Source organism: Cebus imitator, unplaced genomic scaffold, assembly GCF_001604975.1.
Source record: "Cebus imitator isolate Cc_AM_T3 unplaced genomic scaffold, Cebus_imitator-1.0 Scaffold103, whole genome shotgun sequence".
NCBI classification, from domain to species: Eukaryota; Metazoa; Chordata; class Mammalia; order Primates; family Cebidae; genus Cebus; species Cebus imitator.
In genome coordinates this window covers 6,273,104-6,296,971 of record NW_016107418.1, presented here as the reverse complement: position 1 = coordinate 6,296,971, position 23,868 = coordinate 6,273,104, and the positions used below count along the sequence as shown (strand labels likewise).

The window sequence follows — 23,868 nt, the reverse complement described above, 5'->3', positions numbered from 1 at the left end:
AACATGAGTGAAACTCCGTCTCAAAAAAAAAAAAAAGAAAGGCAAGCAGCACCTCTCTGTTTCTTGCTTTTGTGTCTCTCTGTGCCTCTGTTTCATTTTCTTTCAGGAACTTCTGCTATGCAAGAAGGTGGTAGCAATCAGAAGACATCTGAGAAGACAAATATGCATCCCCCACCACAACATTACATGATGCTTGGAGTAAAAACAGTTATCCCTGTTCCTACCCACATTTGTATTATTCAATAAACATTGCTGGCAGACATGGTGGCTCATGCTTGTAGTCCCAGCACTTTGGGAGGCCAAGGCTGGGTAGATCGGCCTGGGCAACATAGTGAGCCCCCATCTCTGCAGAAATAAAATAAAATAAAATTAGCCAGGTATGGTGGCCTGTGCCTAGAGTCTCAGCTACTTGGGAGGCTGAGACAGGAGAAGAGCTTAAGACCTGGAGGTCCAGGCTGCAGTGAGCCATGATGGTGCCACTGCACTCCAGACCGGGTGACACAGTGAGACCCTGCCTTAAAAAAATAGACTGCATTATTCAATCTTTTTTTCCCCATGTATAGTTTATATAGTTACATAATTACATTCTAGTTTTTGCCATATGCATGAGAATTTACTACTATGCTGTTTTCACTTATAAATCACATACATTTTCCTATATAGATATATAACATATTTGTTCTACATTCTTTTTCTGATCTGCTGCTGCCATTTGATCTTTGAATTTCTCTTTAGCTTTAGTGAAACTCTCTAAAAGACATTTACTGTAGGTCCAATGCAATTTATAAAAATTGTGTACTCAAGATGGGAGTCCAGTTTTTCTCATTTCTCATTTGTTTAGGAGATGATTTTAGAGCACTAGAAAGGCACTCTGGTAGAGAAGCAGGCAGAGCGCAAGCCTCCACGGCCATTTAACATTTTGTTGCAGTTCACAGGAAGCCATTAAAGGGTTCCAGACAAAGGATTCAGACAACCCAAATTGCATGTTAAGAAGACAACACTGGCTCCTCTATTTGAGGGCTCTTGGTAAGTGCTAAGAAACTAACGAATGTGGTATAAACATATATCAGTGTATTTCTCACTCGCCCTGATTTATTCAAGATTAATTCAATTTCCGGGATTACCAAAGTCATCTCTGGTGAATCTCAAGAGCCACATTAAATATCCACTTCATGGCCCAAGATGAATCCCATGCAGTGAGATTGTCATTATTCAAATTACATTCAGCTATCCTAGAGGAAAAAAAAAGGCTTGCTACGTGCCAGAGTAGCACCAAGCATGAAGAGAAATGTGAAGGTTGAGAAGAAAGTGCTTCTAAAGCTGACCCAGGAAGGATAAGGAGAATATGGGCGGGTGCGGTGGCTCACGCCTGTAATCCTAGCACTTTGGGCGGCCGAGGCCGTCGGATTGCCTGAGCGCAGGAATTTGAGACAATCCCAGGATGATGAAACCCTGTCTCTGCTAAAATACAACAAATTAGCCTGGCGTGGCGGAGTGCACCTGTAGTCCCAGCTACTCAGGAGGCTGAGGCAGGAGAATTGCTTGAACCTGGGCAACAGAGCAAGACTCCATTTCTTTCTTTTTTTTTTTTTTTTCCTTTTTTTTGAGACGGAGTCTCACTCTGTCGCCAGGTGCCAGGCTTGAGTGCCGTGGAGCGACCTCAACTCACTGCAACCTCCGCCTCTCCGGCTCAAGCAATTCTCCTGCCTCAGCTTGCAGAAGAGCTAGTACTACAGGCGCGCGCCACCACGCCCAGCTAATTTTTTTGTATTTTTAGTAGAGACTGGGTTTCACCATGTTGACCAGGATGGTCTCGGTCTCCTGACCTCGTGATCTGCAGGTGATCTGCCCACCTCGGCCCCCCAAAGTGCTGGATTACAGGCGTAAGGGACCGCGCCCGGCCGAGACTCCATTTCTTAAAAAAAAAAAAAAAAAAAAATGAAGAGTGAACAATGAGCATTCCAGATGAGGGGAATAGGGAATAGTGCTCAAACTGTAGAAGAGTCAATCGGTTACATGAGAATTATCGCTTGGTTAGTGCTCGGAGTTCCATCAAGGATTAGTAGTAGAAACTATTGGGTTAGCACTAGAATGGGGATAATTTAGGGAGTACTTTTCTCTTAAAGGCAACAAATTACAAATATTTTTGAGCAGAAGTGAGCCTTTGAACAGAATTCGTCACAGTTTCTGTTTCACCACACACATTGTAGAGAGAGAGAAAAAATGAGGAATATGGCCAGACTTTTATTCTTAGCAGCAAAAGGCAACCTTGCCACATCCAGGTGATTTGTTTGAAATACAACTGCCACCTTACTACCAGATTACTTCATTCCTTGCTCACAAAACATCTCATGTACTCTACTGCTTAAAGAGTAAAGTCCAGGTCAGGCTCGGTGTCTCACACCTATAATCCCAGCACTTTGGGAGGCCGAGGGGGGCAGATCACCTGAGGTTGGGAGCTACAGACCAGCCTGACCAACATGGAGAAACCCCGTCTCTACTAAAAATTCAAAATTAGCCAGCTGGGGTGGCGCATGCCTGTAAATCCCAGCTACTCAGGAAACTGAGGCAGGAGAATAGCTTGAACCCGGGAAGCAGAGGTTGCAGTGAGCCTAGTGAGCCACTGCACTCCAGTCTGGGCAATAAGAGCGAAACTCCGTCTCGAAAAAAAAAGTAAAGTCCAAACTCCTCAGCCCGACACTCGAGATTCTCCGAAATTCTTCCCTAACATGCCTCTCCAAATAAACCTATTTTAAGGAAACTCGTACTCTGGCTAAATGGCCTTAAAATTCTCAAGAAGCCACTGTGTCTTCCATCCCCCTTCCCTCGCTGATGTGTTCTTTATCCTTGCAATCCCTTATTTCTTGTTTACTCCTGTAAGTACTACCTATCTTGTAAGGTCTAATGCAAACCCTGTATCCTCTAGGAAGACTTTTCATACCACTGTAGACCATATTGACTTCATTTCTTCAGAACGCAGTAATTTTTTTTTTTTTTGAGACAGAGTTTGCTCTTGTTGCCCAGGGTGGAGTGCAATGGCGCCATCTCGGCTCCTCCACCTCCCAGGTTCAAGATTCTCCTGCCTCAGCCTCCCAAGTAGCTGGGATTACAGGCGCCCGCCACCAGGCCCAGCTAATTTTTTTGTATTTTTAGTAGAGACAGGATTTTACCACATTGGCTAGGCTGGTCTCGAACTCCTGACCTCAGGTGATCCACTTACCTCAGCCCCCCAAAGTGCTAGGATTACAGGCGTGAGCCACTGCGCCCGGCAGCCCACAGTAATTCCTATTGTCCCTAACACACGTCCAGCACTTAACACTTAGCTATCTTGGTGGAAATTACCGTTTTTTTAGGGAGTTATATACCTCTCTGGCAGAAACCTGTTCGTTTATAAATTCTTAGCATCCCCAACCACTCTCGGCACACTGCCTTGTATATCATTAGGCTCAACAGCAGTAATGGTGAGCACTCCTTAATTTGAAAGCATTCACTGAATCTCCCCCAGTGACGGCTGCTGATTAGCTTCTCCACTCCAGCTCCTATTAACCAAGCCCTGGATGCCTCCAGCACACAGGTGTAGGGCTTCTAGTCCTGACACATAATAGGAAAAGGGGATTGCTTCAATACAAATTATTACTTACGAAATTACCCGCAATGTAAGTAATAATATTTAAAATACATTTTAATTTGGGATGACTGAAAGTGCTAAAGTGGTGACCCTTTGGGTAGAACGTAAAAGTGAACGGTCCTTAACGACCACAAAGCGCCCCTTCTAGGAGTGGTAACGCCCAGGATAACGGAAAACAGCCCCAGCCCCCTCAAGGGCGAGCTCAGGGGCGGGCTTTAATTTCCAGACCCACTGATTGGCTAGCTGCAGGCGCTGGCCTCCCATGATTGGTCGCTGCCGCGAGGGCCGCCGGTACTAGCACGCTGCGATTGTTCCAGAAGAAAGAGACAGCGATGGCGGCAGAACCTTCGAAGGCTGCGTCTGCCCGGTCTTCCTACCAGTGGATGGGGAGGAAGAGTCAGCCCTGGGGGGCCGCTGAAATCCCGTGCACCAGGTGTGGAAGGAGGGTGTCCAGAGCATCCGGTGAGGAGCCCAAGGGCCCACCTAGTGGGGAGGCAGCCTGGAGGGAGGGCTGGGGGCTAGGTGAGCTGGTGGGCGCGTGAGGCCTGGTCGGCTGCATCCAAGCTAGGTGTCCCCGGAAGCGGCGTCACAGGCCTCCTGCGAGCTGCAGACGACCCCCAAGAAGGCCGCCCTTGGGTTGGTTAGAGCCGCAGCCGCCCCTTTCATGGCTTTCTCCACTTCCGCACTCAGGCCTCACCAACCCTCCAGCTGGGAGGATGGGGGCCCGGGTCACTTTACCCCTCACGCGGCAGGTTGGCGGGTTCGTGCAAAAGTAGACGTAGAAATGCAGCCCATTGTTTCATCATCAAGAAGGAATGAAACTTGATTTTCTTGTGTAGTTTTTGTTGTAGGAGTAGCAAGCAGACCACTGTGAAATGGTTTTGGATTTTTTGTTGATGTGAGCATTTTTTTGTTTGTGTGGTTTTTTTGTTTGTTTTTTTACATTATGGCTCACATTCACCTAAAGCACTGTTTGGAAAATGATAGTTTCTTTTGTGCACCTTGTGTTTGTGTGTGTGTGTGTGTGTGTGTGTGTGTGTGTGTGTTGGTCTTTATACGTGAAGGGAAAAATACACTGCACTACTATTGATCTGTTCATCTACAATCTACTCAAGTGATCACAGGTTTAAGTTACTTTAATGTAATTTAAAATAGAGTGCTCTGATACAGATGAGTTGTGGAATCACAACTCCTGGAGCTACTGAAAAATTCGTATTACATGGTGTAACCGTTTAATGTTTATACTTCCAAAGTTATTCAGGCCATTCTATCAGTTTTCTCAGTCCTGTCAAGATGGACTCTGAGATGTGGGCCTTTGCAGAAAAAGCTGTGATTTCAGTGGAGAACCAAGTTTCTCCTACTTAGGGTTCACCTCACTGCTGCCTTTACGTAGAAAGTCTCCATTTTTGAATGAAATAAAAATTACTGAATAGTTCTAGAACACAACCTTTTAAAATGAGTAATTCTTCCGTACATTTGTATTATAATGCTTAGAAAAACTCAGTTGGAAAAGTAGTGGCTATATGCTTAGAATCTGGAAAGTGCTTTTTAAGCTGTAATGTACCACAGATTAAGTTATTCAGTATCAGAAATTTTATAGGAACAGTTAAGTGTTGTTACTTTGTTGGCAGTTTTATCTCTGGAAGTTAAATGGGGCTTTAAAATTTCGCGTGGTTGTAAGCAAGTTTCAGGTCGGAAACTTGTAAACGTTTTTTAAAAAATAAAATTAATGCAAGGCTGGGCACGGTGGCTCATGCCTATAGTCCCAGCACTTTGGGAGGCCGAGCCTGGCGGATCACTTGAGGTCGGAGATCGAGACCAGCCTGGACAACATGACAGAAACCCCTTCTCTACTAAAAATACAAAAAATTAGGCATGGTGGCGTGCACCTGTAATCTCAGCTACTCAGGAGGCTGAGGCAGGAGAATCCTATGAGCCCAGGAGGCAGAGGTGGCAGTCAGTCGAGATGCTGCCACTGCACTCCAGCTTGGGCAGCAGAGCGAGACTCGTCTCAGAATAAAAAAATAAATGCAATTATTATAATTCAGCATGAACTCTGTAAAATATTTTGCTAGTAAAAGATGACTGATTTTTATCTAGTTTTTTCCTTTTTTCTTGCAAAACTTTAAAAATCCTTGAAATTATGTAGCTAAAACAAATGTTATTATAAACTTGTAATTCTACTTAGATAATTTAAATCATATTAGGTTTTCAATCAAGTTATGGTATTTCCTTTCGTAAATGCTGTTTGTGAAAATGATCTTTATGTGAGTTGTGGGTGTGTGATAATAATAGCATCTGGCTTCTGGCCTTGCCAGTGTCGTAAATTCTGAGAGCACGGTCTTGCCAGGAAGGTTTGGCCCTTCCTGACCTCTTCACAGGATGGGAAATATAAAGCAGTAGAGGGCAGTATGATCAATCAGAATGTTAGACTTGGAAACAGAAATGGAGTGTGGATTATACCATTTAGTTAACCCAGTTTCCAAAATGCTATTTTATCTCCAGCCCACTTAACTGTGATATTTACAAAGAACAAATAAAATGTGTCAGAACACTTTGTATAATTATAAGATATGGCAGATTCATAAATATAAATATGAATATATTTATGAATACAATATGAATACAATATTGAATATTTATGCATATTTATGAATACAATATAAAACATTCTAGGTACAAAATAGCTATCTGAGTTCCTGCAAATGCTGTTACATAGCTCTGCTTGGTTTTTGTTCTTGATTTTTCTCCCTCCTGACAGTGAATAGTTGGTTACTCCTTATGTATATTCAGTAATTCACCCATTTCAAACTGTAGTAGGTATCTTTTCCTGTACAGCAGGATCCCCTTTGAATTTCCCTTTGATCAGTATTACCCGTTTAGCATTAACACACCATGGACAGTTTAATCACAATAGAATTTCATCTGTTAAATTAGGGTGTTTTGGGACACACCTGTAGTCCCAGCTACTTTTGGGAGGCTGAGGTAGGAGGATTGCTTGAGCCCAAGAGGTGGAGGCTGCAGTGAGCTGTGATGACACCACTGCACTCCAGCCTGGACAACAAAGCAAGACACTGTCTTGATAATCATCATCAAAATAATAATAATTTCATCAATAGGTCACCATTATGAACTTCAGTGTGGACATGCTTTATGTGAACTGTGCTTGTTAATAACTGAAGAATGCACTACAATTACATGCCCTGATTGTGAGGTAAGTTTTATAATTTTTCACATTAAACACATCACAATATAATGTTAATGGTAAAAATACTACAGAAGTAAAACATACTTCTAGTTAGAAGCTAAAAACCTGGCTGGGCGCGGTGGCGTGCGCCTGTAGTCCCAGCTACTAGGGAGGCTGAGGCAGGAGAATCACTTGAACCCGGAAGGTGGAGGTTGTAGTGAGCCAAGATCGTGCCACTGCACTTCAGCCTGGCCACAGAGCAAGATACAAAGTGGGGGGAGGAGGGGCGGGGACTAAACACTTGCATTTTTGCTGCTGAATCTTTAAGCAAAGAAACCTAACACAAGATAAAACTTTTCCTATCCATTTTATAATTTGTTCAAAGTGATAAAAATAAAAGGCTAAAGTGTTACACTTATTGGCCTGCATATTTTGATTCTTTGGGGACTTCTGTGGAAAATTGTCTCTTTGTTTACTTTAATGGTGTATATTCCTTTAAAAACCCTAGCCACCGTTTTACGCACCAATCCATGCAAGCAAATTTTGAACTCCTCTTGCCCCTCAACCTTTGTTATGTCATCAACTGTACATTTGTGGATGCCATTCTACAAAAATGTAGAGAAGCAAAATTACTGCCTAAAATCTGTACTTCAGAAGCACTGAAAAAACAATTCCATTAAGATTAAATCTGTCTGTAAGAACGAGAATTAAGGATGTAAAATAAAATTTATTTGATATCCTATACATTTAATACAAATATAAGTATAGTTCAGTTCATATAGTATGTTCTTGGAAAGTTGCCTCAAGCTGTAAATTCTTAATGTTTTACTGGAGAAGTCAGATGATAAGGCTTTGAATCATTTGTTTTCTGTTGCAGTGTGGGAGACCATATGGAGACATGAGACCTAGAATGTAGTTCTCATTCTGTCAACCTAGCCTGGGTTTCCTCATATGTGAGATGGATGTAATACCTGCCTTGTCTTATCTCCTAGGATTGCTAAGAATCAAATCTGAATTATGTAAAAGTTCTTTCTAAGCTTCCAGACTACTAAATAACCCTTCATTATTTAGGTTTGGATTAACTGGCTTGCAAGTTAAATATGGTTTTAAAAAAAAACCCATATATTGTAATTAGTAAAAGTTTCAATTATAACAAATTACATATCAGAAGCTGCCTATTTTGGATATATTATTGTGGGAAATTCCTAACCTGTTCTCTTTTTTTGACATGGGGCTTCTCAGATGTGGTTGGCTATGTGGTTAAGATGAAGTGAGCCCTCCTCCTGTGGTTGTGGTAGATCCCCGATGGATTCAGTCTTGTGGGTGAAAAATAAGTGAAGGGAAAAGAAAGCAGGCAGCTGGAACTATCTGTGTCCATATCTGTCCTGTTTTAATATATTTTTTTAAATGTTTGAACAGTACTTTTTGCCTTTTTTGGCAAATGATTTCATATTTAATGTTCTTAAATTATTATACTTGTACTATTTAGGATTTTGGATAATGGGTAAGAGTGTTTATAATGTGTTTACAAATACTAAGTTTGATTTTAATGTTGTGATAAATCTATTTTGTATCATTTTGACTAGTTTTAACTTTTAGAGATAAGTGACCTGTCCCATCCTCCTCCCCTCTTTTTTTTTTTTGGAGAGACAGAATTTTACTCTTGTTTCCCAGGCTGGAGTGCAATAGCATAGTTTTGGCTTACTGCAGCCTCCATCTCCTAGGTTCAAGCGAATCTCCTGCCTCAGCCTCCCGAGTAGCTGGGATTTTAGGTGCCCGCCACCATGCCCAGCTATTTTTTTTTTTTTTTTTGGTATTTTTAGCAGAGACCGAGTTTCACCATGTTGGCCAGGCTGGTCTCGAACTCCTGACCTCAGGTAATCCACCCACCTCGGTCTCCCAAAGTGCTAGGATAATAGGTGTGAGCCCCTGTGCCTGGCCTAAAATTTTTAAAGTAAAATTGAAAGTATTGCTAATATTTCCTTTAGAATTACGGTAGAATGAAGTGTTTTTCTTAATTAACTAAAAATTAATAGTTGCCACATTCCTGATTTCTTTCAAAGATTAAAATGGATCAAAACATCATATAAGTACAGTTTTCTCCTTGATTTACAGAGGATTTCGGGCTTTTTAGGGTATTAACTTTATGAAAGGTACACTTAAATAGTTGTTTAGGTTCTGGATAAACAATGTATTGGATAACTGTCTTGTTTTTTTAAACCCTTATTTCGTCCTAAGGTTGCTACAGCTGTGAATACTAGACAAGGCTACTACCTAATGGCTGGATGTTTTAAAGAAGACCCTGTAATGGCAAAACTGCAGCCTAAGACGTATGTCCCATGTGTATTTATTTGAATATTTAGAGTCAGTGTGTTACTGGAATAGTTTTAGAATTACTGATAATGCCATTCTTAAATCTGTATTTCTAACCCACTGTTTATGGAGTGCTCTTTAAGTTCATAATTCATTTTAGCTGTCAGTGGAATGGAGACTCCAGCTCTTTAAAGAAGCAGCATTTGTTTGTCCTTACTTAAAGAAATTTAAGGATTACCAATCAAGAAAGGCTGAAAGTGATACTGGTTAAAGTTACCCGTGCTGGATGAAAGGAAGTTATAGAGAAAGAAAAAGCTTAGTCTTCTCTTGATTCTTTTTAAAAATTTTTTAAATTCTGAGTTGTTTGAGAGATGGGGTCCCACTGTGTCACCCAGGCTGGAGTGCAGTGGTTGTGATCATGGCTCACTTGCAGCCTCAGACTCTTGGGCTCAAGCTAGCTTCTCACCTCAGCCTCTGGAGTATCTAGGACTACAGGCATGCACCAGCATGCACAGCTGATTTTTAATTTTTATTTTTGTAGATGGGGAATCTCATTGTGTTGCCCAAGCTGGTCTCAAACTCCTAACTTTAAGTGATCCTTCTGCTTCAACCTCTCAAAGTGCTGGGATTGTAGGCATGAGCCACTGCACCCAGGTTCTCTTCATTCTTAAAAGTAGCGCAAGTACAGTATAGTGGAAGACTTAGTGAAGAGTTGGTTTGAGAAGTGATTTATAGGAGAAATAATACCTTTGGAGTTCTTTTATTCATTTTTGCATTATTGTATGAGACTTTACACATGTATGCATTAATAGATTCTCTTTTTGAGTTTATTTTTTTAATACACCGAGCTAGAGATGAGTACATGTTACTGATTATTTCACTTAATAATTAATGTTTCTGTTTGTCTTTCCCTGCTAGTCTGTAAGCCCTTTTAAGAGAATGGAGAACATTTTATTCCTCTTTATATCTCTGGTTTGGGACACAGGGTAAACATGCAATGTTTATTACGTGTTTGATTTTTGTAACTTTTTAAGTGTTAAAGGACCTTCTGATCAATTTCCTAGAACCGTACTCAGATGGTAAATTGTATATAACTTTTTAAAGCATAGTTAGTATGGTAGTAGACTATGCAAGAAATAAAACAAGATTCTTTCAAGGAACAATTTCATGTGGAGCTCTCCAATTTTGTTAATGGCATCAAGTATTTATAAATCACCTCAGTTCCTCCTATTGCATTAATTTTACTCCCGTTAGATGACTTCCATAGTATCTCCTATATCCATAACCTGTTTTCATTTCTACTGCCTTATTTCTCTTGTTCTTTTGTTTAGCTCCTTATCAGACTCTGCTTTATGCTATAGTTGTTTATTGATTATTCAATTAAAATTCAAAATTCTTCAGTCTAGAATTCCTGGCACTTCATATTACAACTGTAGCTTCTCTTTCCAGACCTAAATGAGTACTTAGAAAAAAAAAAAAAACAAAAAATGGTTGTAGCCATTTTCTTTGGGTAGTAAAACCACTTAGCTAAAGTCTGGCAGCTGGTTATTCACAGAACCAGAATGTAAAACTAGGTTTATTGAATACCAGTACTGCTCCCAACTCCTATACCACTGGTCACGTCCTCCATGAGCTCTATGTAGAGTTATTAGAATAAACCTTTAAGATAATCTTCTGGCTTATTATGAGTCCCCGTGGAGTAGCCATTTTTATCAAAATTAGGGCTTCCAAATTTGAACACCTACAGGAGTTAAGCAGATAAGTTACTGGGTGGTCAGGTCAACTGAGTTGAAACAATGAATGGTGAGGATAGCAGTTGATGCCGAGGGCTTACTCCCTCCAAAGGATGCAGTTGTTAGTCAGCTGTAGCCAATTATTGCTATGTGTTAAGATCAACCCAGTGTTGCCAGATCTTTTTTCCTCAAACTAGAGATCTGTACTGCTGTGTGAAATTTTCTGACATGTCATGCAAGCCAGACCAGATTGTACTCTTTATATGTATAATGTCAGAGTTGCAAAGTGAAATTTTACTTTCAGAGGTAGAGGAATCCATCTTAACCAGAAAATACCCAAATTTGTTCCAAATAACCATTTAAAAAATTAAATTTATGTCAATTATACTTATTTTAGTAACTATTATTTAAGGTACAGTTTGGTTTTAAATGGTTGTATATTTTTAAATTACAGTAACCCTTGGCTCATTTCTTCACTGATTTGTTTTTAACGTTTTGAAACAGGAATTCAATAATGGAATCCTCGGGGCTAATGCATTCATGTTTTTAAGAACATGAACATTCACTTTTCAAAGTAATAGAATGTTTAGAAATTATTTGGTTTAGTATTTTTCTGCATAAGAGTAACATTTAAACATCATAGTTTCCTCCATAAGCTATAAGCTGTTGTTAACTCAGCAAACACTGGTTACAGTGTGCTAGCCAATATGGTTATATAAAGATAAAACTTGCTGGGCATGATGGCTCATGCCTGTAATCCTAGCACCGTGGGAGACTGAGGCAGGAGGATCACTTGAGTCCAGGAGTTCAAGACCAAGCTGGGCAACACAGTGGGACTCCGTATCTGAAATAAATAAATAAATAAAACTCTGACTTCTATATACTAGACAATGCAATGAACTTTTTCTTTGCCATTAACTTGCCTAGTTAAATTCATTACCTCTTTGTAAATTCTCCAGACTTGTTGAGTACATGCTTTTTAGTAGCTGGCTTTGTATGTATAAACACTCACTTTAATTGATGAGCTTAACACATTTCAGTGATTATCATCATTTGTACCAAAAAATACCACATAAGGACCAGTAATTAAGTACTGTAATTAAAACACAATATATACTTTAAGCCATTGTTTTTGGAATTTGTTTTCTTTAAAATTTGTATGAAAGCATATTTACTTATGGTTTCTCTCTTTGCATTTATAGTTAATTGATAACTCACTGTACATGTTCTTATAAGTCATGAGTTATTTTTTATGGTAAAAATCTGAATAGAAGATTAAAATCATTACATTAATGTTGGTGTTTAAAATAATGTACTTGGGCCAGGCACAGTGGCTCGTGACTGTAATTCCAGCACTTTGAGAGATTGAGGCAGGTGGATTGCTTGAGCTTAGGAGTTTGAGACCAACCTGGGCAACATTTTGAAATTTCATCTCTACAAAAAACAAAAATTAACCGAGTGCGGTGCCACACACCTATGGTCCCAGCTAATTGGGAGGATCCCAGCTAAGGTGGGAGGATTGCTGGAGCCTGGGAAGTTGAGGCTGCAGTGAGCCATAATGGTGCCACTGCACTGCAGCCTGGGTGACAGAAAAATCCTGTCTCAAAAAATAAAATAATATATTTGACACTTTTCAGGATAAAGAATTGTTCTCAGGACTTTAAGAAGACTGCTGATCAGCTAACTACTGGTTTAGAACATTCAGCATCCACACACAGGACTGTTTTGAACTCATCAGCTGTAATGTTGGTATGAAATACGTTGGTCATGAAGTACGATGAACGCAAACGTTTGACTTGGTCTCTAGTAGCTTAACTTTCTTCTATAATTATAGATTCTTTTGGAAATTTATAGGTAACAGAAGTAAGCTCACTGTCCTACTTGAATCTGTTTTGTTCTGTGTTTACACAGTTCTCTTTTCTTTCAGGGCAACCCATTCTACCTTTGAGTAACTCTGTTTCAAAGTTCTTGATATTTACATGTGTGAAGCTTCTTTCCTTTGAAACTAGTTACTGAATCCTAGGTTCTGTGAAACATATAAAGCACAAGTTTTTAAATTTTAAGTGTGATTTTTTTCCAGTGATTTAAATGGCAACCAAAAGGCCTAACTGCATTTGTTGTTGTTAATGTTATTGCTCAAGATTGAATTTTACTTTTTGTCTACTCCTGATAACTTTAAATAATGTATTAAGATTAGAAATAGAACAAATTCCAAAATGATGTTGAGTGAAGTATTAAATTTTTGCGTTAAGATCATTAGTGAAAGCCGGGCGCAGTGGCTCCTGCCTGTAACCCCAAGCACTTTGGGAGGCCGAGGCGGGCAGATCACTTGAGGCCAAGTATTCAAGAACAGCCTGGCTGACTTGGTGAAACCCCATCTCTACTAAAAATGCAAAAATTAGCCAATTGTGGTGGTACACACCTATAATTCCAGCTACTCTCAAGGCTGAGGCATGAGAATGGCTTGAACCTGGGAGGCGGAGGTTGCAGTAAGTGGAGTTAGCACCACCGTACTCTAGCCTGGGCAAGACTCTGTCTCAAAAAAAAAAAAAAAAAAAAAAGTCAATGGACAGAGAAAGCAGAAAAAGCACTTAATTTTACTCCTTTTCCTTCAAGTGTAAATCTTAATGGAGTCAAATTATAATCTTTTTTTTCTTAAGAACTATTTATAATTTTTATATGTATACATGTCTTGCCATGATAAATTGTTCAAGGTAGTTTTAAGTTGAAAAGATTATTACAGGGCATGATCCTATTAAAAGAATATACCTTTCTAAAAAAAATCTGGAATGGTCTAATCAAAGCTCTAAAATATGAATGGTTTTTATCTCCAGGTAAGCAGGATTGACCGTTATTTTTGTTGCTTGTTTTAACTTTTCTGTAGTGAGTCTATGTTGCTTTTGTAACCAAAATGGTAGCCTGAATTTTTTGCAACTATAATATACATATCTAAGCATATGTTTTTTAGTATTATATTTGTGTGTGATTCCCCTCCTTTCTTAGGACACTAACACTGCAGAAGAAATTGATGAAGCATTGAAGACAGCACACCACAATTTTGAACAATTAAGTATTGCTGGAAAAGTAAGCACTTTGCATGATTAAATTCTATCATGAAGTAAAGCATGTCCTCTTTAAGCGTGTATATTTGGATATGTTAACACTGAGGTTAGAGCTTAGCACTGGGTTATTAAGATAATCTAAAAAAGAATGGGAAACTTTTCCCATGGCCTGCCAAGATTGGTCTTGTAGCATTGCTGTGCTAGGAAGTTAATAAAATTCGAGCTTTAATAAGGAACCATGAAATCTACTTGCTGTGGGCTGAATTTTGTCTCAGAAGCATTGCAGATTATTTTTTCAACATTTACTCACTGTTTGCTGTTATCCCCACCTTACAGAAGGAGTCTCTCTCTCTCTCTCTCTTCTTACTCTGCCTTCCAAAAGAGACTCTCTCATTTGGTGACACAAAACAAGCTCTTCAGCACCTAGCAACAAAATTTACAATCAAGGAAATCAAAAGGGTGTAGCTGATTATGTTGTGGCTGCTTTTTTGCAGAGAAGGACAAAACATTTTTGACTGGCTAAGGATCACTATCAAAAGTCGTTTCTGAAGAGGAATAAAAGTAATAAGCTAGAAGAGTTTTTAGAGAAAAACTAACATTGAGAGAAAAAGGGGAAAAAAGGATGTCACCTGTGATAAGCAATAACTAGTACCAGATATAGTAGAGAAGAGCAAATCAGTGGTAAATTAACCAGAGGTTAGGACTTCAGTATCTGAATTTGGGAGAGTGGGGACACAATCCAACTCAAAACAGTGCCCTCTAGTGCTCAGTATTCATGTCCTTCTCAATGCAAGATGCATTTACCACATGCCAACATCCCCCAAAATTTAACCCATTGCAGCATCAGTTATAAGTATAAAAACCTCACTTTCTGGGCCAGCACCCTTGCTCACTCCTGTAATCCCAGCACTTTGGGAGGCCAAGGTGGGCAGATCACTTGAGATCAAGAGTTCAAGACCAGCCTGGTCAACATGGCTAAACCCCATCACTATTAAAAATACAAAAATTAGTCGGGCATGGTGGCCTGTGCCTGTAATCCCAGCTACTCGGGAGGCTGAGGCAGGAGAATTGCCTGAACCCAGGAGGCAGAGTGCCCAGATCAGTGAGTGAGCCCAGATCGTGCCACTGCACTCCCACCTGGGTAGAGAGAGAGACTCAGTCTCAAAAAAAAAAAAAAAAAAAAAAAACCAGAAAAACAAAAAGTTGAGCATGGTGGCAGATATCTGTAGTTCCAACTACTGGGAGGCTGAGGCACGAGAATCACTTGAACCAGGGAGGCAGAGGTTGCAGTGAGCTGAGATGATGTCACTGCACTCCAGCCTGGTTGACAGAGTGAAACTCTGTCTCTTAAAAAATAAATAAATAAATAAATAATTAAAATCTGACCTTCTAAGTCAGGTATTGGTGAAGACTCGAGATGTGATTCATCCTAGGGCAGAATTCCTGTCTATGAGCCCATGAAATGAGACAAGAACTTGCTTGCTTCTAAAATACATTGGTGAAACAGGAATAAGACATTTCTATTCTAAATGGGAGAAATTGGGAGGAAAAAAGGGGTCATGGATTCAAGCAACAGTACTTAAAACTTCAAAAATACTAAGATTGTGTAATACTTAATATTTTATTAAATCCAGGGAATCCTATCAAAGAGAAATTCAGCTACTTAAAATGACTTGTTTCCTGTAATGATAAAAAGGAATAAGAAAAAAATTTAGTGTACACACATCAGTGGATTTTTTTAGGTGTTGTTGCCATATTATCAATAGAAAATGCCAACAAAGCCAGATGTGGTGGCTCACACCTGTAATCCCAGTGTTTTGGGAGGCCAGGGCAGGAGGATTACTTCAGGCCAGGAGTTTGAGACCAGCCTGGGCAACATAATGAGAACTTGTCCCTACCCTCACCTGCAAAAAAGAAAAAAAGAGTTCGACATGGAGCTGTGTGCCTGTAGTCATTGCTACTGAGGAGGCCAAGGCAGGAGCCCAGGAGTTCAAGGTTACAGTGAGCAATGCTCAGCCTACTGCACTCCAGCCTGGGCAGCAACCAAGTGAGACCCTGTCTCAGTAAAACAAACAAAAAAGATACAGTCTTGCTCACAAGTTACAAGATTTAAAGTTGAACCTTGTGACATATTCTATTTATATTATAATTACCTCTTGTGTTACTTTGAAGAGTTTAGAAAGTACCTTTGACTTCCAAAATTCTACAACTTCTACAAAATAAAAATTCCAAAATTAAGTCTTTGTCTTTTTTCCAGATACTTGAACACATGCAGAAGCAAACAAGAGAGGAGACAGAAAGTGTTATAGAAGTTGTGGAGAAACAGTTTGACCAACTTACGGCTCTTTTTGATTCCAGGTAGTAACTTAAAAATACAGACTGAATGAAATGGAAATTTTTAACACTAACTTGTCATTGTATTCATTTGTTTAGAATGAAATAATGGGTAATTTTTTTTTTTTTTTTTTTNTTTTTTTGAGACGGAGTCTCGCAGTGTCACCTGGGCTGGAGTGCAGTGGTGCCACCTTGGCTCACTGTAACCTCCGCCTTCCAGGTTCAAGCAATTCTCCTGCCCCAGCCTTATGAGTAGCTGAAATTACAGGTGCCTGCCACCACGTCCCCCCTAATATTTTTGTGTTTTTAGTAGAGACGAGGTTTCACTCTGTTGGCCAAGTTGGTCTTGAACTCCTGACCTCGTGATCCACCTGCCTCAGCCTCCCAAAGTGCTGGGATTACAGGTGTGAGCCACCAAGTAATGGGTAACTTTAAACAAGTTTGAAAGTTGGTGGTCCCTACAGACTGATTTTTAGAACTTGAAAATGTGTAAGCTTTCAAAAATTTGGGGTTTTACCTTCTGGTGCTGAAGCTAATGGTTGTTTGAGACAGAGTTTTGCATCGTTGCCCAGGCGGGAGTGCAGTGGTGTGATAATAGCTCAGTGCAGCCTCAAGCTCCCGGGCTGAAGTGATTCTCCCACCTCAGCCTTCCAAGTAGCTGGAACTACAGGCACACACCACCACATCCAGCTAATTTTGTGGGTTTTAATTTTTTTTTTTTTTTGAGACAAGTATCTCACTATATTGTCCAGGCTGGTCCCAAACTCCTGACCTCAAGAGATGGTCCTGCCTCAAGCTCCTAAAGTGCTGAGATTACGGGTGTGCACCACAGTGCCCAGCTGAAGCTGTTAACTGTTAAAGTAAACAAGCTTGGGCCAGGTGCACTGGCTCATACCTGTAGGATCACAAGGTGATCATCCTGTCTCAGCTCACTTTGGGAGGCTGGGATGGGAGGATGCTTGAGCTCAGGAGCTTGAGACCAGCCTGGGCAATGTAGTGAGACCCTATCTGTACAAAAAAAAGTAGCAAAAAAAAGTAGCCAGGCATCGTGTGCATTTCTGTAGTCCCAGCTACATGGGAGGCTGAGGTGGGAGGATTTGTTGAGCCCAAGAGGTCAAGACTGAAGACAGCGGTGATCCTGCCAATGTACTCCAGCCTGAGTGACAAAGTGAGACCCCCATCTCAAAAAAGTAAATAAACTTTTTTCTTAAAGCAGTTAGCACAGAAAAAGATTTTTATAACTTATGTTGTGGAATTCTATATATTTAGGAAAATACATAGTTTTTTATAGATCTGTCATTTTTTCATGTGCTTTTTTGCAACAGAGCAGAAACCTAATAGGCATTGCTAAATACCTTGAACTTATATACATCTGTTACCTATTTAGAAAGCCATTTGACATATATTATCTTTACTAACATGACAGAGGTACAGTAGATATTCCCTCTCTTATGCATTTCAAGAAACAAGCTCTTTGAAGTTGTAGCATGCTCAAAGTAATATATTTAGTAACATCATTTGTCCAGTTGACTCCTAAATCATTTTTTAGGTGCTTTTAAAAAAATTTCCTGGCCAGGCGGGGTGGCTCATGCCTGTAATCCTAGCTACTTGGGAGGCTGAGGCTGGAGAATCACTTGAACCTGGGAGGTGGAGGTTGCAGTGACCCAAGATCATGCCATTGCATTCCAGCCTGGGTGACAAGTGAAACTCCATCTCAAAGAAAAAAAAAATTCCTGAGGATTCCTGGAACATAGGCTCAATCTATGCATGAATTGGTTGATACTATATTCTCCATGTTGGTACAGTCTCACATTTGGTCTTTAATTATAACATTCAAGTAATAGTTCATGTGCATGAGTTTATTTTGTTATGGTAGTGAAATACACATAACACAAGTTACCTTTAACCATGTTTTTTTTTTTTCCCTTGGAAAGGCAATTGTGTTTTTTTCCTTTTAGCCCTTCTTATGCTTACAGTTTAGGTATGTGGTAATTCTGTTTAACTTTTTTGTTGTTGGTGGTGACACAGACTCTAGCTTTGTTACCCAGGCTGGAATACGGTGATGCAATCTCAGACTGTCAGGTTCAAGAGATCCTCCCACCTTAGACTCCAGAGTAGCTGGTACTATAAGTGCATACCACCACACCTGGCTAATTTTTCATTTTTTGTAGAGATGAGGTCTTGCTATGTTGCCAGGACTGGTCTTGAACTCTTAGGCTCAAGCCATTCTCCCACCTTGGCCTTCCAAAGCACTGGGATTATAGGCGTGAACCACTGTACCTGGCCTGTGTTTAACTTTTTAAGGAACTGCCACACCGATTTCCACAGTGGCTGCATGTACCATTTTACTTTCCCACCAGCAATACACAAGGTTGTTTTTTGTTGTTTTTCTTTTTTGATAGTAGCCATTCTAATAAGCGTGAAATGGAGTATTATTATGGTCTGGTTTGTATTTTTCTAATGACTGGTAATGTGCATCCTTTCATGTGCTTATCGGCCATTTGTATGTCTTCAAAAAAGTATTTATTCAGGTCCTTTGTCCATTTTGGAATTGGATCATTTACTTTGTTGCTGTTGGGTTGTAGGAGTTCTTTATATATTTTGGATATTAAATTTTTATCTATGTGACTTACAAATATTTTCTCTGATTTGTGGGTTGTCTTTTCACTCTCTTGACAATGTCCTTTGATCCACAATAGTTTTTAATTTTATTAAGTCCAGTTGTTTATTTTGTTGCTTGTGCTTTTGGTGTCGTATTCAAGATGTCATTACCAAATCTAACATCATGATGCCTTTTCCGTGTATTTTCTTCTAAGAGTTTTATAGTTCTTATGTTTAGATCTTTGATTCATTTTTAGTTAATATTTGTGTATGGTATAAAGTAAGGATCCAACTTCATCCTTTTGAATTGGTTATCCAGTTTTCCCAGCACTGTTTGTTGAAAAGATTGTCCTTCCCCCATTGAATGTTCTTGGCATCTTTGTCAAAAATGAGCCCACCATATATGTGAAGGATTATTTCTAGGATTTCTGTTTTATTCAGTTGTTCTGAATGTTTTTCCTTATGCTAGTACCACACTGTTTTGATTACTGTAGTTTTGTAGCAAGCTTTAAAATCAGAATATTTGAGTCCTACAGCTTTATCCTTTTGCAAGATTGTCTTGCAGGGTCTCTTAAGATTTCGTATGACTTTTAGGATGGATTTTTCAGTTTTCACAAAAAATGTCATTGGGATTTTTTAGGTAGTGCATCGAATTTTAGATCAATTTGTGTAGTATTGACATGAACAATATATGCACGTGGGATGTCTTCTCATTTATTTGTGCCTTTAATTTCTTTCAGCAATTTTATATACAAGTTTTTTACTTCTTAAGTTTATTCCTAAGTATTTTATTTCTTTTGATGCTATTGTAAAATGAATTGTTTCCTTAATTTTCTTTTGGGATTATTCATTGTTACTGTGTAGAAAAACACTGTATTTTTATATATTGATTTTTGTATCTTACTTTTTTGCTGAATGCATTTATTAGCTTTAGTATTTTTATGGCATCTTTAGGGTTTTCTACATGTAAGGTCATGTTGTCTGCAAAGAAAATACCTTCATACAAAAAGATTATTTTACTTCTTTCTTTCCAATTTGAATACCTTATTTCTTTTTCTTATCTAATTGCTTTGACTAGAGCTTTCATTACTGTGTTGCACAGAAGTGGCAAAAGCAGGTATGTCTTGTTCCTAATGTTATAGGAAAAGCTTTCAATCTTTCACCATTGAGTGTGATGCTAACTATGGGTTTTTCCTTATATGGTCTTTATTATAGTGAGGTAGTGAATTATGTCAGGTCCTTTTTCTGCATCAATTGAGACAACCACTTGGGTTTTTTGCTTTTTTCTGTTATATGTGGTGTGTTACATCAATCACACATTGATGTTTGTATGTTGAACAATTCTTGCTTTCCAGGAATAAATCCCACTTGGTCATGTTGTATAATTCTCTTACTGTGCTGCTGAATTTGGTTTGCTAGTTTGTCTGAGGATTTTCTATTAATAGTTATAAACGATACCGGTCTATAGTTGGATGTCTTTGTGTGGTTTCGGAGTTGGTAATTTTGGCCTCATAGAATGAGTTAGGAAACATTCCTCCCTCTTCAAGTATTTTGGAAAAGTTTGAGGAAGATTGGTATTAATTATTACATGTTTGGTATAATTTACCAGTATAGCTATGTGGTCTAAAGCTTTTCTTTGTTGGGATGCTTTTTGATTACTGAGTCTATCTCCTTATTAGTTATAAGTCTGTACAGATTTTTAAAATACTTTTATGAGTTAATTGTGATAGGTTATGTGTTTCTGGGAATTTGCCCATTTCACCTAGGTTACACAATTTGTGTACAGTTGTTCATAATAGTCTTTTAATCCTTTTTATTTCTATAAAATTGATAGTAATTTACCTACTTTGTTTCTGATTTTGGTAATCTGATTCTTTTTTTCTTAGTGTGATTGTAGGTTTGTTAATTCTAAGCTTGAAGACAAACTTTGCTTTCATTTTTCTGTGTTGTGTGTTTATCTTTTCTCTCATCTTTATTTCCTTCCTTTCGCTTTGAGTTTAGTTTGGTCTTTTTCTAGTTACTTATGGTATAAAGTTAGGTTATTCATTTCCAAGTTCCTTTTTAAATAAGAGCATTTAAATTCCTGTCAGCATTGCTTTCATAGAGTCCCATAAATTTTGTGTTCTTCCTTCATTTGTCCCAGATATTTTCCTAATTTACCTTGTGATTTCTTTGACCCATTGGGATTTAGGATTATATTGTTTAATTTTTACACGTTTATGAATCTTCCAGGTTTTGTTTTTTCTGTTATTTCTAGGTCATTCCATTGTAGTCAGAAAAGATACCTTGTAGGATTTCAATCTTTAAGTTTATTAAGACTTACTAATAAATGTTACTGAACATTAAACATTAGTCAGCATGGTCTAACACATGTCCTGTCTCAAAATGTTACGTATACACTTGAGGAAAATGTTTATTCTCATGTTGTTGGGTATAGTGTTCTAAATATGTCTGCTGGGTCCAATCAGTCTTTAGTGTTGTCTTAAGTAATTTGTTTCTTTATTGATTCTGTACTGGTTGTTTTATCCAATATTAGAAGGGGGGATATTGAAGTCTCTTATGATTATTATAGACAGTTTTATTTTTCCCTTTAATTCTGTGAGTGTTTGCTTCATTACGTTTTGAGGTTCTAATGTTGGTGCATATATGCTTATAATTGTTACATCTTGTCTAAATAGTCTATCTTGTCTAAAATTAGTAGAGCCACCCCACATTTTAAAATTATCTGTGTATTATCTTTTCTGTCCTTTCATTTTCAAATTCTCTATGTCTTTAAACCTAAAGTTAAATTTTCGTGACAGCATATAGTTGGGTCATGTTTTTTATCTGTTCTTCAGATCTGTACCTTTGGATTAGAGAATTTAATCCATTTACACTTAAAATACTAATAAGGGAAGATTTTTGCCATTTGGTTTGTTTTCTGTATGTTTTATGGCTTTATTTGTTGTTGCTTATTTCCTTCATCACTGCCTTTGTGTTTACTTGATTTTTTTTGGTAGTCACAAATTTTGTTTCCCTTCTCATTTCTTTTTGTGCATATTCTGTAAATAGGGTTTTGTGGTTATGCATAAGAATTACATTGAGTAGACAGCTTAACTTCAGTTGCATGTAAAACCTCTACTGCTTTACATATGGGCTCCTTCCCTTTTTTTTGATGTCACAAATTACATTCCTCTATGTTGTATACCCGTTAAGATAGATATTTTGTGTATTTGTCCTTTAAATTCTGTAGAAAATAAAAAGTAGAATTATAAATGAAAATTACACTAATACTGGTTTTTATATTTGCCTATATATTTACCTTTACCGGAGATGTTTTTATCATTGTATGGCTTTGAGTTGCTGTGTAGCCTTCTTTCACATTAACATGAAGGACTTTCATTAGCATTTCTTATACTGAAAGTCTATTGGTAATGAACTCCCTTAGCTTTGTTTATCTGGGAATGTTTAACTTCTCCTTCACTTCTGAAGAATATTTCCTCCCAAGATTTCTGCTGAGAAATTGGCTGATAATCTTACTGAGGATCTCTTGTACTTAACAAATTGCATTTCTCGTGCTGGTTTGAGGATTCTCCTTGTTCTTCAGCAGTTGGAGTTCTTGAGCTCTTAGATTTATAGAGCTCATTTTGCCATTATTTCTTTAAATAATTTCTGTCTCTTTGTCTCTCTCTTCTCCTGTGACTCCTACAATGCATACCTTAGTCTGCTTGATAGTGAGCCACAAGTTCCTTAGACTCTGTTCACTTTTCTTCATTGTTTTTATTTTTTTCAGACTTCATTATTTTAATTGTCCTATATTCAAGTTGGTTCATTTTTTCCTTCACCTGTCCAAAACTGCAAGTGAACCATTGGTGGTTTTCAAAAATTAAAATTACCATATTTTTCAACACAATCTTTAGAATTTCTGTTCGGCTGCTTTATATAATTTCTCTGTTGATATTATCATTTTGCCCCATATTGTTTTTCTGATTATTCTCTAGTTCTTTGTCCATGTTTTTCTTTAGCTCTTTAAGCATAGTTAAGACAGTTGTTTTACGTCTGTCTATTGAGTCTAATGCCTGTGCTTCTCTGAGAACAGTTTCTACCACTCTGTTTTCTTCCTTTGAATGGGTCATGTTTTTCTGTTCCTTTGTGTGCCTGTTATATTTTTGTTGAAATTGGACATTGGAAAAAATAGCCACCTCCCCCAGTCTTTGCAGACTGGCTCTTGCTGTAACAGTCCTTCACTGAGTAGTTGTCTGTACCTTGAGCCCTGAGATCAGCATGAGATCAGGCTTAAGATCTTCTTAGATGTTTTCTGAGCATGCATCTTGCCTGGGAGTCAGTGTGGCTTTTTCAGTTCCCCTGTGTATACAACTGCTTTTGTAAGTCTTAATTTCCTGAAGAGTCTGAGCTCAGATTCTTCTCCAGGCCTTAGATGGTATATTGTATATCTCTATTTATAATCTCCTGCCTTCTACAAAATTTGCTTTTCTCTAATTATCTATGCATAGCTTTAAACTGTAATACATTTCAGTTCAAGTTAATGCCTCATTTACCATGTTATATGTTAATTTTATCAACAAGTAAAAGTACCCTTTCAGATACAGTGCAGTCACTCTATGCCTTATTTAACCATGTTATGTTAAATTCATTAACTACTGAACTTACTCTTAAAGATACTGTTACTATAGATTTATATAAATATTTATGAAATACTGCAAAATAACTTTGGAATCTTAAATGAAGGAAAAAGAACCTATGTGAAGAATTTGCAAGAACGGCTGATGCTTATCTATCAAATTTAATAAAGACTAAAAGCTGCATTGAAGAGAAAAGAAATAATTTGAATGCAGCTATGAACATAGCAAGAGCATTGCAATTATCACCTTCTCTAAGAACATATTGTGACCTGAATCAGGTAATTTAATAATTCACAATGTGAGTTATTTCTGTGGTAGCTTATTTTATATGCTTTGGAATATAGTATTTAAGATAATAATTTGTTTTTGAGATTATTGTAACCTGTAT

At 38.3% G+C, this 23,868-nt stretch overlaps 1 protein-coding gene across 1 annotated transcript in view; it reads left to right on the top strand.

The window, feature by feature from the left end:
• Window positions 1–3,930: 3,930 nt before the first annotated feature.
• RNF17 (ring finger protein 17) overlaps window positions 3,931–23,868 on the top strand; it is a 104,689-nt gene continuing 84,751 nt past the window's right edge. Inside the window, exons 1-7 of the mRNA XM_017537548.2 lie at window positions 3,931–4,090; window positions 6,748–6,842; window positions 9,054–9,145; window positions 12,499–12,610; window positions 13,865–13,945; window positions 16,181–16,281; window positions 23,587–23,758. Of these exons, the coding sequence (XP_017393037.1) occupies window positions 3,961–4,090; window positions 6,748–6,842; window positions 9,054–9,145; window positions 12,499–12,610; window positions 13,865–13,945; window positions 16,181–16,281; window positions 23,587–23,758 (783 nt within the window). The 5' untranslated portion in view covers window positions 3,931–3,960. The remainder of the gene's footprint in view (window positions 4,091–6,747; window positions 6,843–9,053; window positions 9,146–12,498; window positions 12,611–13,864; window positions 13,946–16,180; window positions 16,282–23,586; window positions 23,759–23,868) is intronic.